The sequence below is a fragment of the Pomacea canaliculata genome, linkage group LG2 (genome assembly GCF_003073045.1).
Source record: "Pomacea canaliculata isolate SZHN2017 linkage group LG2, ASM307304v1, whole genome shotgun sequence".
Lineage (NCBI taxonomy): Eukaryota > Metazoa > Mollusca > Gastropoda > Architaenioglossa > Ampullariidae > Pomacea > Pomacea canaliculata.
This window is the reverse complement of record NC_037591.1, coordinates 44089427-44105242: the sequence shown is the minus strand read 5'-3', so window position 1 is coordinate 44105242 and position 15816 is coordinate 44089427. Positions and strand designations below refer to the sequence as shown.

The 15816-nt window shown below is 40.5% G+C and overlaps 1 protein-coding gene across 5 annotated transcripts in view; it reads right to left on the bottom strand.

The window, feature by feature from the left end:
• The window catches only part of LOC112558244 (cationic amino acid transporter 2-like), a 41882-nt gene extending 30413 nt beyond the window's left edge, over positions 1-11469 (bottom strand). The window contains exons 1-4 of one of the 5 annotated variants that reach the window (XM_025228590.1): positions 11322-11469; positions 4288-4414; positions 2015-2134; positions 983-1111 (exon numbers count right to left, since the gene is read on the bottom strand). In XM_025228590.1, coding sequence (XP_025084375.1) covers positions 983-1111; positions 2015-2134; positions 4288-4414; positions 11322-11345 — 400 coding nt within the window. In that variant the 5' untranslated portion in view covers positions 11346-11469. Of the gene's footprint in view, positions 1-982; positions 1112-2014; positions 2135-4287; positions 4415-10382; positions 10656-11321 lie in introns of those variants that run through there. The other 4 variants (XM_025228589.1, XM_025228593.1, XM_025228592.1 and 1 more) reach the window with 4 other exon arrangements.
• Positions 11470-15816: the final 4347 nt, after the last annotated feature.

Genomic DNA, 15816 nt, shown 5'->3' with positions numbered 1-15816 from the left:
CACAAAGCTGCGCAGGAAAAGATCAACAATCTGATTAAAACTGCAACAAAAATGGGACACAGGCAAAACGAAAAAAATGAGTCAGAATGCCAAGTCAACAAAACCCATTACAAACCCAGAACAAAAAAAGTACAGAAAGTCAATGAATATGCATACCTTGGTAGTCTAATAACAACAAATGCAGATACAGAAAAGGATGAGAAGAACAGACTCTTCAAAGCAAATCAACCCTTTGACATTCTAGAAGAAATTAGGAAGACCAAAACTCAAAGGAGGAATTCAAAATTAAGAATCTTCAGAAACAATGTCCTCTCGGTCTTACTCTATGGAAGTAAGTGCTGGGAGACATCAGCAAATCATTGTCTGAGGAAAATTGTCAAAATATTCTGGCATAATACAATTACTAATAAAAAAACTGTTACAAGAGCCAGCTGCACACATATGACAACCATAATTAAAAAAAGATGGAAGAGGCTAGGGCATGTGTGCAGAATGAAACCAGAGGCACCACCCAAAATAGTCCTTCATTAGACAGCTGATGGCAGACTATGATGGAGGTGTCCATTGGATGCCTTACATACAACCCTAGGTAAGTAAGTAATCTATATGGTTGTATAGTCATCCCTTCGCCTGTGATACATGAAACATGTATCTTTTGGAATTGCTGTGGTATAAGCCATAGGTAATTTTATATGCTTGGAGAAAGTCATCCCTTAGCCCGTGATGTATGAAGCTTGGCAGCCTTAGGTCCTTCTTGATCTACATTTCTTTCAGAAGCCTAGGGTAGATGCAATCAGGATGCTTGGCTTTAAAAAGATTGAGTTTCTTGAGCTGTGTTACAACTTGCTGTTCCAGGATCTTAATATCTCTGACAGCTTTTCATTCTATCTAAAGCAAAGAATGGAAGACACATAATATAGTTTTTGTTGGACTTGTAATACAAATATCTGAAATAACTGTTTAGATTGCTTCAAAATATCACCTATAATGTACTCCAGAAGCAGATTCCAGCCAATAATGAATGCCATTAACTCGCCAACAGTCACGTAACTGTAGACATAAGCTGATCCAGCACGGGGGACACGAGCAGCAAACTCTGCATAGCACATTCCTGCCAGTGAAAGTATATATATATAGGGTGTATAGATATACACACATCTCCAATAAAAGATAGATAACATATTACAAGATAACATTTTATATGAAAATTATCACAGTATAATCAATATGAACAGAATTCATCTTTCATCTCTTTATTAAAATGAAATATTTTAACTTTAATTAATCTAACTATGATCAGTATCATAGACACTTGATACATTTATAATCATCGTCAACATACACCCCATGTATGTTTACCACACAATGCATCCTAGGTCGCAGATGATCCTCTTTCTGATAGAGGAAAGAAGTTCGTGAATGACTTTAGGCACGAAGATTTCAGTTCAAGATGGTGTTAAACTTACAAGTGTACGGACATCCGCCGTTTCCTGAAAAAAAGTCTCCCAACTGGTCATTAAGTAGCACTGCACTCAGGTTGTGAAAGGATGCACAGTCCCGCAGAAAGTCATCCTGTTTTTTTTTTCTATGGGTTTCTTTCTTTGAAAGTGGTATGACTATTAACTGCATCCATTCTTTATGTTATTCTTTGCGGTCCCAGGTCTTTTGGCACAGACTAGTACATCCTCTTTGTTTCTTTCCATCTTGAATGTGTAGGTCAGCAGGGACGTTGTCGATGCCTGAGAACTTCTCTCCCTTCAAACTGTGTACAGATATCTAGACCTCTTCTAATGGTACTTATAGTAGGTCTGTAAGCTCGCTGGTTTCCATCTCATTGGGGTCTCTCCTCAACTGGAACTTGTACTGATCTTTGCAGTGTTTGGGCCATAGGTTAAGTCCAGCAGCACTTTCTTCCCCTTCCTGAAAGCGTTCACCCTATGATGTCGCTTTAACATCATTATTTATTTGAAATCTGTGTGTTTCTTAGTATACACTATTGTGTCAATAAACTCACCAGCAAAAGCAGAGGCAACTCCTGCCACAAAGAAAGACAACACCACTGCTGGACCCGCTGTCTGCTTAGCCACCTGACCCGCCACAATGTAGATCCCAGTTCCAAGAGTGCTGCCAATACCTGAAAATGAATCAGTGCATCATTTACTCAGTCCCATTCAATTAAAAGACGAACAGCCTGCTTTCACTAAATGGCATTCTAACAAACGTACTGAGAAGTCTGTGCTTTATAACCGCACCATGGCTAATCACGGTCCCAGAACTCACTCTAACCTGACTAGCATCACTCCCTTCATCGCCTTCATCCTTGTGGTTTCAGAGAAGATGCTGAGTGTGCGACCAGTCTTTTGGGTTTTTTTTCCTCCTAATTTATAGCTCGCTTTCGGTAGTCACTGGTTTTCAACTATTTTATTCTATTCTTATGATAATTATAGTTATTTTATCTCTGTTTCTCAGGAAGGGGATGTGTGTGTGTGTGTGTGTGTGTGTGTTCGTGCGTGTGTGTGTGTGTGTTTGTGACATGTCACAAGTTGATAATATTTGTGTCACTGTGTGAGCCAAAGGCAAATTTCTGATCTGGACGCGCTGTGTACAGACAATACTGATGGGTTGGTCGGTCGATTGATGAAAATCTGTTTTCTCCCTTAGCCGTCATTGAGGTTCCTGGCATCTCAAGTGGCTAGCGAGGTGAAGGAGGTGCACGGTAGAAGGACTAACCGCCGGCTGCCCTTGGGGGGGACGATCTCATGTCTCTTTTCTACGACTCAAGTGTCGTCGTTAATGTCTCTACAGTCGCATCCCGGTATATATATATCTGGTCAGCTCGGTATCTCTCCAACTCCCACGTCTCGGACATGCTCTGGTGACTCTCGCACTTCATGGGTTCGTCAATGACTTCCTGATGAAAACCAAGTTTACCGGAGGGACTGGCCGGTCTGTTCCCCAGATCTGAATCCCATTGAACATGCAAAGGATGTCATGGGCCAGCAACAGAGCAAACCACTCCCGTGCAGTTGACATCAATCAAAAACTAATTTCTTCAGTAAGAGTGGCAGGCAATTCTTCAAAGGACTCTGAGAACATTGGTTCAGCTCATGAGACAATGATGCCTTTTCTGTATTCAGGTCAATGGCGGACACACGATACTGACTTTCTTTTTCTCTGATATCCCTTTCCTGAATTTTGAAAACATGGTTTATGTCACACCAAATTCTTGTTGTTAAAATGATTTGTTTCAGTGACATTGGGTGATAATGTTTCATGCAATGAATAAAGAAATGCTTTGATTCAATATTACTGTACCACACTGTGATCAACTACACAACAGGCCTTTCAATTGTTTTGAGCACAATATTTATACTCACTTGCGGACACCACGGAACACACGGTAGGTTTAAAGAAAACTTGCCGGCACCAGTTGTTTACAGCCGCGTATTTTGTAAACTGACCAGACTGACCGTCACTCGGACAATGCCAGACGCGCGGGAACTTGGAACAACACCTGCCTGAGCACTCACTGTACTGTGCCATATTTATTTATTGTACTACAGGTCAACTATATCATACAAGACGATACACACATGCCGTGAAAATAACAGGCTACTACGTTTGTAATATAACATACCAATATATATATACGAACGAAACAACACCTGCCTGTGCACTGTACTATGTCCCAGGGTTATTTTTCAATATTTCAATTATATATCACACAAAACTATACCTGAAAATAGAATGTTTATAATAAATATGCAATATTACATATAATACATATGCAATATAACATGGCAATGCCTATGTAATATAGCATGATAATACATAAAAACATAATATCATAATGATCAAACATTTTGACGGATTATCAATGGTTGTGGTCAGGCTCAGAGGAGCAAGGGTTAAAAAGGGTTAGGGTTAGAGCAAATAAGGTTAAAGCAGTTACGGTTAGAGCAGTCAGGGTTAGAGCAGCAAGGATAAGAGCAGGGTTAGGATTAAAGAGTTGGGGTTAAAGAGCGAGGGTTAGAGCAGTAAGGTTAGAGCAGGGTTAGAGTTAGAGCAATGAGAGTTAAAGCAATCAGGGTTAGAGCAGCAAGGTTAGAGCAGGGTTAGGATTAAAGAGTGGGGTTTAAAGAGCGAGGGTTAGAGCAGTGAGGCTTAGAGCAGTCAGGGAGAGCAGCAAGGGTTAGAGCAGTAAGGTTAGAGTTAGAGCAGCGAGGGTTAGAGCAGTAAGGTTAGAGCAGGGATAGGGATAGAGCAGTGAGCCCTGTGAGAACTTACCCAGGCCGATCAGATCCCATGTCGTGAGACATCGATGAAGGCTGGTATCCTCTATGTTATCATCTGTGAATACTTTTTTTCGTACCAGCTTCTTCATGAATCCAACACATCCTGACATTCTCCTCGCCTGAAAGAAAAGCAGTTCTTAGTAAACAATATCTTGCCATTATTCTATGCTAAAAGAAAACAAGTTTTGTTAACCCACCATATCTTGCCATCCTCCTTTCCTAAAAAGGACAGGTTTTTAAATTCATTTAGTTATCAATTACCATACCTTCTAGCTCTGCGATTGATATCTGCTTTTGATCTACCACACCAACTGGTCAGGTGGATTGTGGATTTTTTGACATGCAGACAGCAGAGGGTGTATGTTAATTGTAATTATTCCGACATTGTTGTCACAAGCACCGGGTCCCCACAAGGTTGTTGTCTATCACCCTTGTTGTTTATTTTGTATACCGACAGCTGCAGAAGTATGGAGGAGAATAGCTACCTCATTAAGTTTTCTGATGATGCTGCACTGTTGACTCTTTTACAAGAACATAAGACAGATCATGGTAATGCCTTAACTGACTTTGTACAGTGGTGCGATGAGAACTTTCTTGAGTTAAATGTAGACAAAACAAAGGAAAGGAATATAGATTTTAGCAGAATCAAAGATTAGTTTGTTGCTCCCAGTGTGATACATAGCAAACCTGTTGAAACTGTTGCCTCTTTCAGGTACCTGGGAACTGTTTTTGATTGCCAGCTTAAATGGACTGTAAACACTAACACATTGTCACGTGGCCAGCAAAGAATGTACCTTTTGTGGAAGTTAAATAGCTTCTCTGTTAGCAGAGCAATTTTAGTTCGTTTTTATCAATCTTTTATTGAGAGTCTTTTATCCTTCTCATTTGTATGCTGGTTTTATAATTTATCTGTCCATGACAGGAACAGTTTGAATAACATTGTCCACATCTGTTCCAAGATAATTGGTATTAAACAGAGGGACTTGACTTCCTTCTGTAATCAACAATTAATTAGGAAGGCTTCCCGCATTATGTCCATACCCGAGCATGTGCTAGCGGGAGAATTGGTTTTATTAAGCTCAGGTAAACGCTATGCCATGCCAGTATGCAAAAGCAACAGGCACCTGAAATCTTTTGTGCCATCCGCAGTTCAGCTACTCAATCACAGATGAACTATCAGCGGTGTGTGTGTGTGTGATGGGTAGGTGTGCATATGTGTGGTTGTGTGTGTGTGTGTGTGTGTGTGTTTGTGTGTTTTTTGTTTTTTTTTTTCCCATATACATATATTTTGGAAACAGGGCACAGCTCCCATCTAAATTGCCCGTTGGGATTAATAAAGTCGGTTGTTAATGTTGTTATCGGTTGTTATTGTTAATTTGTGCCTCTGTATACAATACAACTTTATTAATCCACAAGGGCAATTCCAGATAGTATTCGTAGTAGCAATATATAGATAATGCATATGCATGCTGAAATAATTTCTCTCTCTCAAACACAAATCGAGTAGATACAGTTAGCGACCTTAGGTCACCTCAGCCCATACAAGATGGCGGCCAGTAGAGTTTATCAAGTCAATGTCACGTGGGATGAATGAGTTGCAGTGACGGTTGCTTCTGTAGACATCGGTACCTACAGCTAGACTACAAAAGTGAGAACTCACAGGCCAACACATGGTCAGAAATACTAAGAGTGAGAACTCACAGGCCAACACATGATGAGAAATACAGAGGACGCGTGATGCCTTCCTGGGGATTTGCTGATGACAAAAGGCTGCCAAGTCCCTCTGCCTGGTTCCGGTGATCTTGGGACAGATATAAACAAGGTAGACAAGACTGTTCCTGTTCCCTAGAGAGAGGCTGTGGTATCAAGAGATAAAAGAAAAAGTGATGAAACTTTCAATGAAAGACTGATAAAACCGAGTGAGGATGACAGCTGACAGAAAGATGTGAGTTTCCGTAGGAGGTACAGACGTTGTTGACTTACGGAGGATCATGTCAGTGTTGATGTCACATTGAAGCTTTTTATCAAAGACAGTATCTAGATACATGTTGTAAGAGTCCACTACCTCCATGGCATCATCATGGATAATACTGATGACTGTCTTAGGCCTGTTCGTCTCCAAGACGAAAATCATTTCTATCCGTAGTGCTTCTACAACTGCTAGTATACAGTATGAACAGTAGTGGAGACAAGGAGCAGCCTTGAGGGGAACCTGTACAGGTGACAACAGGATGGGAGAGAAGACCGTTAACAGAAACTCTTTGTTGTCTGTTTGTTAAAAAGTTGAGGACCCAGAGAGTTGGTGAGACTGATGGAAGTCTGAAACTAGACTCTCCCCCAAGTGAGGTTGCAGAAGAAAAATTACCGAAGAGAAGCCCGGCATGAGCTCTGGGTTCCTCCAGATGTTTGTACACAGTATTTAGTATAAACAGCTGAGAATCATCCACACATTGTCCAGCTCTGTAGTCAAACTTCAGAGGGTCAAGATGTTGATCAACAGCAGTCATAACCTCGATCACTCTTACAAGTGTCTCAAGTGAGTTCATGATGATTGACTAGTCTGAAGTCGCTGGGTTCGCTGGGCCTAGTGATTGTAGGGACAGGCACAATGTGTGAAAGTTTCCAGATATCAGGAATATCAGGAATGTGACCAGAATCCACAGACAGCTGGAATAGATGTTGTCAAAGTGGGGAAGCGTGACGTCAGCAACCTTGACTTGACAAAGCAAACTCTCCGATTCACTCTCTGCCAGCTATGAAACGGATTCTGGGGGTAATTCTACAACCAACTTGTAAACACTATGAAGGGCTGCATAAAGTTTATTGCGACATGCAAAATAACTCAAGGCCTAAAAGTGATGGCAGGTAAAGGTAAAATAAATGAATAAATAAAGGTAGGATAAATGAGGGTCCAACACAACCGAGACGATGTCAAACTACAAGTACGTTACATTAGTATTCATCGTGAGCACCGTGTCCGTGGCGTAGTGGGTACGAACACAGACGTCAGGGTATAACGTCTCTGGTACGAACGAAAAAAAATCGTCTGCCAGCAATCCATTAATACAAGTTGGTGGTCAGGCCTGAAGGCCTCAGGGGTAAGAACTCCGACAGTACTGTGCCGCAGTGTGTACTGGTGTATGACGAGTTTGTTTTTTTTTTTTTTTGTTAATAAATTATTATTATCTCCCTTACTAACATCTCATTATCTCTTCCTTGGGCGTGGGTTATCTCTATTTCCTTGCGTGCGCGTGTGTACGCGTATGTGTACTTCTCCAATCATTTTCCCTCATTTTCATCTACATGTGATTAAACTTCTTATTTGTACCATTCATTTCAACTTTGTTGTGGTCTACGTTCATAAATGGCTCGACAGGTACGTGGTGTCCCGCCTCTGGGTGAGCGAGTGGGTGTGTGTTGGTGCCGGTGTGTCAGCGGTTGCGAGCGTGCATCCAGGCGATGCTGGGAGGGGGGGAGGGTAACCGCGACATCCCGCACCTCCCTGTTTTTGCCATGTACAGTTCCAGTATAAAATGTAGGCTTCTTATAGTGTTCGATACATATAGTTAAGTTCCTTCGCTATCCAGGATTTTTTTTTTTGTTTTTTTTTTTTTTTTTAGGAAAGAGGACATTTTCCGTGAAGACAGAAAGTGATTAGGAAGACACAACATAAGTATGTTTCTATTAGTTCTGTCCAGGTCTATTCGCTTGTTTCAATGAAGCTTGCTTTCCAATCTATTTGCTTCTGTAGCGGGAGCTTGTTGAGGACAGTGCTTGTTCCCTCCACCCCGCATCCCCTTCCACCCCATCACTTGGTCAGTGCTTGCACCTGTTGACCGAAAGGCGGCTGGTCCTGCTTGGAAAAGCAGTAAAACTTTATTTTGAGCAAGTGAGTAGCACCATTCTGCCGCAAGGTGCTATGGTCCGCTGGACAACGGCTCACGTCACTCAACCTTTCCCTCCAAGTAAAAGCACCCTGAGTACGAGAGAAGTACCATTCTGCCGCAAGGTGTTGTGGTCCCGCTGGAAAGCGGCTCACGTCACTCAACATCTAACTTTTATGTAAACTACAGTTCTGTCCACCCTGAGTGTTCTTCAAACTTTATCGATATTCACAAAAAATGTGTTTAGCTGACACAACCATTAATTGTTGCTTTTACCATAGGATGAAGGTGCTTAATTGTCATACGTAGGTATGAACCTTCGTGTAACTAGGTGCGCCAAAGATATGCGCAGAAATTTATGGTGAGGAACGTTAAAGTACGGTCCTGCTATGAGTGATGCACAAACAGCAGATTACGATGTTTACAGTCTATCTAGAATATTTCGTTCAGAGAGGAGCCATCTACTTACAGAGTGTGCCCAGACTGAGGCATGCGCCAACGTGAGCACTGCTACAAGTGTGTCAAAATAAAATTAATATAAGCTTGATAGCGTCACACATACACGAGAAGGGGTCCAGTCGAGCTTTTGATAATCAAAGACATTTAACACATAACATGAGTGCAATAAAATAAGCATCTTGCACATAAAACATCAAGTAATTAAAACAGGCAACAATTAAGGAGCACGCAAAAATATGGATCGTCTGCTACTGTTATTCACTTGTTGATATTGTATTTGTTATAGACGTATAGGCATGATTCCCTTTCTTGCAAGCTGTAACAGCGTTTACAGAGAAAATAATTCTTTTTCTAAATGTAGGTCATTGACATTGTGTAGAATAACAATTAATGCCTGAAAGTGATGTTAATTAACTGATGCCGAGGATCGAAGTACCAGGCTTCACTGAAACTATAGACGCCGATGGCGATGCCCAAAGCTGTGAATTTTGATGTTTACTCTGTCTAGAAAATTAACGAGAACCACGGCTGGGCATTTGAAGCTAATTAATTGAGGTTGAATGTACTTTGCTAACAATAGTGTTCATATACTGTACAGTAAAGGTCTCATGCATGCACACAATTCTCTGAAATCTTCAAATACACTTTGGTTTTCTTTTGTTTGTTGTTGTTTTTTGTTGTTTTGTTTGTTTGTTGTATGTGTGTTTTTTGTTTGTTTTTAATCTGCCTACGAAAGGGTGGCTGAATGAGCAACTAAAGGGAACAAACCCGCTCAGCAACAGCTGGGGAAGGGGAGACAGTAGAGTCCCTTACTATGGATGGCAACTTTAAGTGAACCAAGGATGTGTATAGGTGTATTTCTGTCTGTCTGCCAAGACCAACGCTTAGCTTCTTGCGAAGTGATCTGCTGTTATTCTCGGCGATCCGTAATAAAGAATGTGAATAAACCGGAAACTATGTCGTCTAATGCCTCGTTTTAGCAGTTAACTGAAAAAAAAAATCGTCTGCCAGCAGTCCAGGATTAGTTCGTGGGTGAACGCAAGAGCTGGATCAGACCATGAAGCCATCAATTGGATGATTCTGCTTGAACCACCCTAGTGGCTGTGCCCACCCCCTACATACACACTTCCCATACTGACCCACATTCCCACAGTAACTTTCTCATCCACAGTTGTGTTAACGTTTACTTTGTTTACGACGAAGTTGTTTTACTTGTTTTGTTTCCTCTGTACACCATAACGAGCTTGCGTGCTTGCCTGTGGTGAGTGTGTTGGGGAGTCTGCTGATCTACAGGGATAATGCTGACCGACTGCTTGTGTCAAAGACCAGAGCTTGCTGCCAGCAGGGAAGTGCTGCTATTACTACTATAGTAGTCGTAGGAGACTATGGCAGGTGTGGCTGAGTGGTATTTAATAGTCAGGTGTGTGTAGCTTTTTGTCAGCCTGCGTCGCTGCTGTTCGTTTCCCAGCCTGTGTCTGCTCTTGTGTGATCAGAGATGATCACATGTACACATTAAAAAAATGTTTGAAATTCAACTAAATAGGCGCCTGGATCTTACTCCTCGTCTTCCTTTATTAAGACTATAGTTCTATTGTAACAACACCACATCAGTCCTTGGAGATCATGGGAAACAGCCAGGAATATGGCCTGTTATCATTTACACCACTAGTACTCAGTTAATAAAATAAAAAGTAAGTAAAAGGTTCTGATGCTGTTATGACATCGGGGTACAGATCAAACTTACCTACCCGAGATGAGCAATAGCCCCGGTCCGACTGCAGCCGTGGGTGGAGCACCTGACTATGACAGTATGACAACCTGTGATGAGCAGTAAATCCAATCTTGCGCAGACGTGAAGAGAACAGCTGTGACAGCAAACCCACTACAGTGCCATTGCCAGGTGCGCTTGGCTTTGATGTACCTAGGTGTATGTCAGGCGGTGTTGCCGGAAGTTGACGCCCACCAAGTGACTGACGTGTCTAGAGAGACGCCGACCTTTCATGTGACACCTGACGGTCAGCTGTACCCTAGTATCAGAGTTCTCACCCCATTAAAATGCATTCCTATTTTGCACGTTCATTGCTCTGATCCTTATGATCCCTGTTTACATTCAGCAACTTTGTCAATAATTCCAGTTGTTTTTCTTTCTTTCGATATCTATTCTTATTGTCAATCATTTTCCTGGCTTTTTTTGTCAACATTTGATTATGTATTGATCGCTTGTCTTTCACTTAGCTTAAAGTAGGATCAATGTTTACTTTTATTAAACTCTGCAAGCGGACCACATTTTTCATCACACAGTGATGCGGAAGTTTATTGCGACACACAGGCACGCTGCTTATGTAAACCCTGTGGCAGCAGCTGTCAGTGTCTGTACCCACAAAGGGAGTGTCAGCATCTGAAAGCGTGACGGTTTACGTCTATGTTGTCTCGAACCAGTTGTGCCTAGGACAAGTAAGTTATTACAGAGAGAGCGAGGAGAAGGTGAATGGAAGTGTTAGTGATGCAAATGGCAAATGAAGAACAATAATGGATAATGAATAATGTAATTAAAGAAACGGATCAGGGCTCACCGGTAGAGAGCTTCGGGGGATCGCGTTAGTCAACCTCTGAGAGAAAGAGAAAGGGAAAGTCTGCCTTTAACTCCTTGTCTCGTACTTCAGCAGAAGTAATAATTACTCACTGTGCTTTGTTCTGGTCTAGACATGGCTGGTTCAATATCCGTGTGGTGCCGCAAGCTTCCTTCCTCCCCCACACTCCTGAAACAAATTTACTCAGCTCTCGACATCTGACTCCATAGAGGGTTAGGTTAAAGCTAAAGCAGGAGATGGTGCAGTCTGTCACTCCTCTTTTCCCAACGATCCTAGAAGAAAAAGGTTAGGGGACGACCTTTACCCCCTTTTTTTCAGGCCAGAAGACAATTTGTCAAAGATATTTTGATATGAGTACGCAAGTCTCATACTTGAATGTAGTGAAACCATTTGTAGGGATTTTCTCCATTTAGAATTTACGCTTTTCAGAGAGCAGGGCTACCGTGCATGTAACACAATTGTGTTTGAAGAATAATTTTTTTCGGATAGACTTTCAAATGAAGACACCGGCTCGTGGTCCGCTGTACACCGGTATATCACATGATTACAAAAGCCGCAAGTGTCGATGCCACAGATAACGATACACACAACAGACGTACAGTGTAGGTAGATGTCACCACGGTATGTCTGGGTGATAAGGTCACCGCATGCAAGCTAAACATGAGAGGTGACCCTACTTTGTGCTGTAATGGTGGCTGTGTGGTCTACCCTAGGACCCTAGGGTTATAATGGTGGCTGCATGGTCTACCTTAGTGTAGGACAGTGGTTTGTGTTGTCCACCATAGTCTGGGCCTTAGTTTGTGTTGTAATGATGGCCGTGGTCTACCCTAGCCTAGGACCTAGTTTGTGTTGTAATGGTGGCTGTGTGGTCTACCCTAGTCTAGGACAGTAGTTTGTGTTGTTGGGCGCCCATTGTGGTGTAAGTCAAGAGACTAGAACAGCTTTATCAAGCGACCTTTGAACCTCCACGTGGTGACCATATATCACTCAGCAGATAAGCGAATCTAAATGAGGAAACAAAATGTGAGATGTGGGACCTACTCAAACCAACCCACTAAACATGGGAGTGCACAGTCAATGTTGAACTCTTCGTGAAACAGAGGAACAATTATATTTTCCAATACTATAGAGATCAATACAACCCAACACTGACGTTTTCTTCTTGCTTCAGCCAGGGTATACAAAGGTCAGGGGGATGGAGGCGTGTGACAATAAACTGTATTCTTTATCGCTGATACTAGTCCCCAGCAAACACGCAAGATTTGGCCAAGCAAGGGCCAAGCTTGGGAAAATCTTGGTTAGCCCATTGCCAATCATCTTCCAAGCAAGCGCCAACGTTCTCGGTGCCGAGCAACGCTATCGCTCATTCAGCTGCGATGGGGATATTGGTAAAAGATTGGTGGACCAGTTACCAGCCAACATTCGCAATACAGACAGGGTCACCAAGTTTGAGCCAAGCTCGCTGACATGAATGATTTACGACTATCAAGACACGTTTTACAAAGCGCATATTTGTAATTATTTTATAGATTGTTAAATAACACATAAATACATTTTATACTTAATGGTTATCACAGTCTCAAAAAAATATAAAGTATATACACATGTAGATATATTATCAAGAATGATCCCTCATGCAACCCTTATTCGCACGTGTTCCGGTCGCCGCCTTATTTATATAAAGATAGAGCGACATTGGACTTGCACTCGATCTGATCTTCATTGTTCTTCAGGAAAGATCTTCACGCTTCTTCAAAATTTGTCAAGGTACAAGTACGCAGAATTTAAAATTTTAATATTCATTGACCAGCATCTGAAAATTTAGCAAAGATGAGCGATTCCTACTCAAACAGGAGATACATCAAAAGAAATTGCTCTAGGGACATGCAGTCAAATCTGCCCTACACATGTCGCAAAAGTTATCGAAATTAGAATCCCTAAAGACATCAGAAATCAAAACTACATTCAAATGAACATAATTTAAGTGTCTATGTACACATTATTGTAACAAAAATATGTACATTTTTGTTTTCCATTTTATTTTCTTGTTGGGTTGACACATAAAATTTTAATTACTTTTAGTTTCTTCAGGTACATCTGATTCAATACACCAAACAAATACATATATTTTATTATTCAGTTTTTCAAAGCAGAATTTGAGTCTATGTGAGTGTATATATATGTGTATATTGTTTTCATTTTCAATCACTAAACCCAAATGCATGCAAAGTTAAGTAAATGTCATTTCATTAGCAACATTTACTTTTGCCCTGAATTTTCTACTTATCTGTTCCTATCCTAGCATGTTACCATATTTCTATACTATGCAACAGGAAATTGATATTTGTTTGATGCTTCATAATTAATTTAAAGGATTTCTCTTTCTGTATATGGTATAAGTCAATGATGCTCATAAATTACGTTATTTTAACAACAGGGATGTATCTAGAGGAGATAGTGTGTTACATTTAAATGGATTGAGTATGAGTATATATAGGCATTGGAAGGATTTTTCTGCTCAAAGCATATTATTACTGTATTGGGTGGGCCCTTATAATATTAAATACACCTAATAGAAAATGCATGATCAATAAAAACAAAAGAAATAGTAAACAAGTTATTTAGGTTGATAAAGGCCAGTATCCAATTAAAATGAAATGCAGTATTTTGATTAAAGAAATAAGCTTTAGAAAGGACATTTAATTTGTGAAACTTTCGTATATAGTCTTTTCCAATTTATTTGCTAGGTTTTGATGATCAAAGATAAAGTTTTCAATTTAAAAGATGTACCACATTATCGAGCTATTCAAAGATGGAAAGAAGTCTGCAGCCATCGTACCCGATGAATGGCTAATCCTAAGAACACCAGTAGATATTTCTGGCCTAGCTCTAAAGCAGACTCCACCTGGGTTAAAAACTGAAAAAAGCCAAGCCCGAACTGGAATATTTTCACCTACCAGCAGATAATTAAAAGCACATGTAAGTTATTTTCTCTGTGTGTGCTCATTTGATTACTCCTTTGTAAAAAATTTTAAAATTTCTTCTAATGCACTAATGATAAATTGAATAAAGTACAAATAGAATGTTTGAAAGAAATTTAGTATTTGATACTTTAGAAATTAAATTATTCGTACCACTTTAGTTTGTGCTTAATTGTGATAGCTCTTTCTCTTGTCATGTAAGTGTGCATAAGGACCTTTCTGGTGATTTGATACCAAAATTACTTGTTTTAGGAGCCCTGTGCTGTGAAAGCAGTACATCACCACTTTGTATTCCCCCCACCAAGACCTGTGGGATCAGTTATGCGCAAACTCCGTCTTCTATCAGACGTGTTTGGTCTGTAAATTCTCCAGCACAGTAAGGCTACACTTGAGTTTCAAATTACTATGTTCAGAGAATTAGAAGTACCTTTTGTTTACTTTATGTATGCACAAGTAAAAGATGTAATCGCATTGTGTGTACACTTAAATACACTTGCATTGATTTTTTGGTTATTTTTAGGGGCCTCAATCACATATTCTGAGTTGACACCAGCAGCTGCTGCTACTGACAGTAAGGTTTTATATGAACTTCCAGTGATTATATTTCTAGAATCAGATGTGATTTTTTGTTGTGGATGTGCATTAAGAGACCTGCATTTATCACCACTAAGAGACTTCGTTTTGCTTTTAGGGGCCACCATCAGACGGTCTATTCCTGCATCACCATCATCAGCAGCACCAGAAACATCTGCTAGGTAAGATTCTACTTAAACTTCTAATTATTACATTCAGAGAATTAGAAATGCTTATTTGTTTTATTTTTGCATGTGAGGTATATGTATATAATCACCTTGTATTTAAAGTTAATTTAAATATCAGCATTCAGATAATCTTAATTTTCTTTTTTAGTGGTTGTACAAAAGCGTCCAAGTTATTTTGAGAAAACTTTCAAAAAGATACAAGAACTCCAGAACGGTGTAGAGATCCTGCAGCAGAAGGTGGACCAGTAAAGCAATGTGGCTGCCAGCCATACAACTCCTGCCCCTCTAGATACCTTCCTCTTTCCACTGCAGGAAGTTGATCAACTGGAGCGGTTAAACGATACTTTGGCAGAGGAGGTACCAGACAAAGAATGGTAAGAGGTAGGAAAGATTTTGTCAGTAAGGGCCATTCCAAGAGACATGAAAGAATAACCAGGTGTAAAAAGTAACCTGTTGGTGTTTACTGCTTCCATATTTGTTAAACTTTGTCTTACCATATCAGCTCACCCATTGTACATGCCATCTTCAGAAGATTCACAAATGGGATGCATGTATATCTAAGGAGACTGTTGCTGATCGAAACATATTTTTTGTTTCAGGTTTTGTATCTGAGCTATTTTGGTGGCTGCACACCAAAAGAGGCACTCTACCGTCTGCTGAAATCTGCTTGCTCCAAAACTATCTCTTTTATACAGCTTGGAAGGGGAAATGAAGATTTGACACCTTGCAGCACTTTAAAGCCGCAATTTATGGTAAGTAGCATTCACAGTAGTTTTGGGGATTTGGGATGGAGATTTTTAAGCTTACTTTTCCGGTCACAAAGAGTGCCTTTAACACCAAGGATG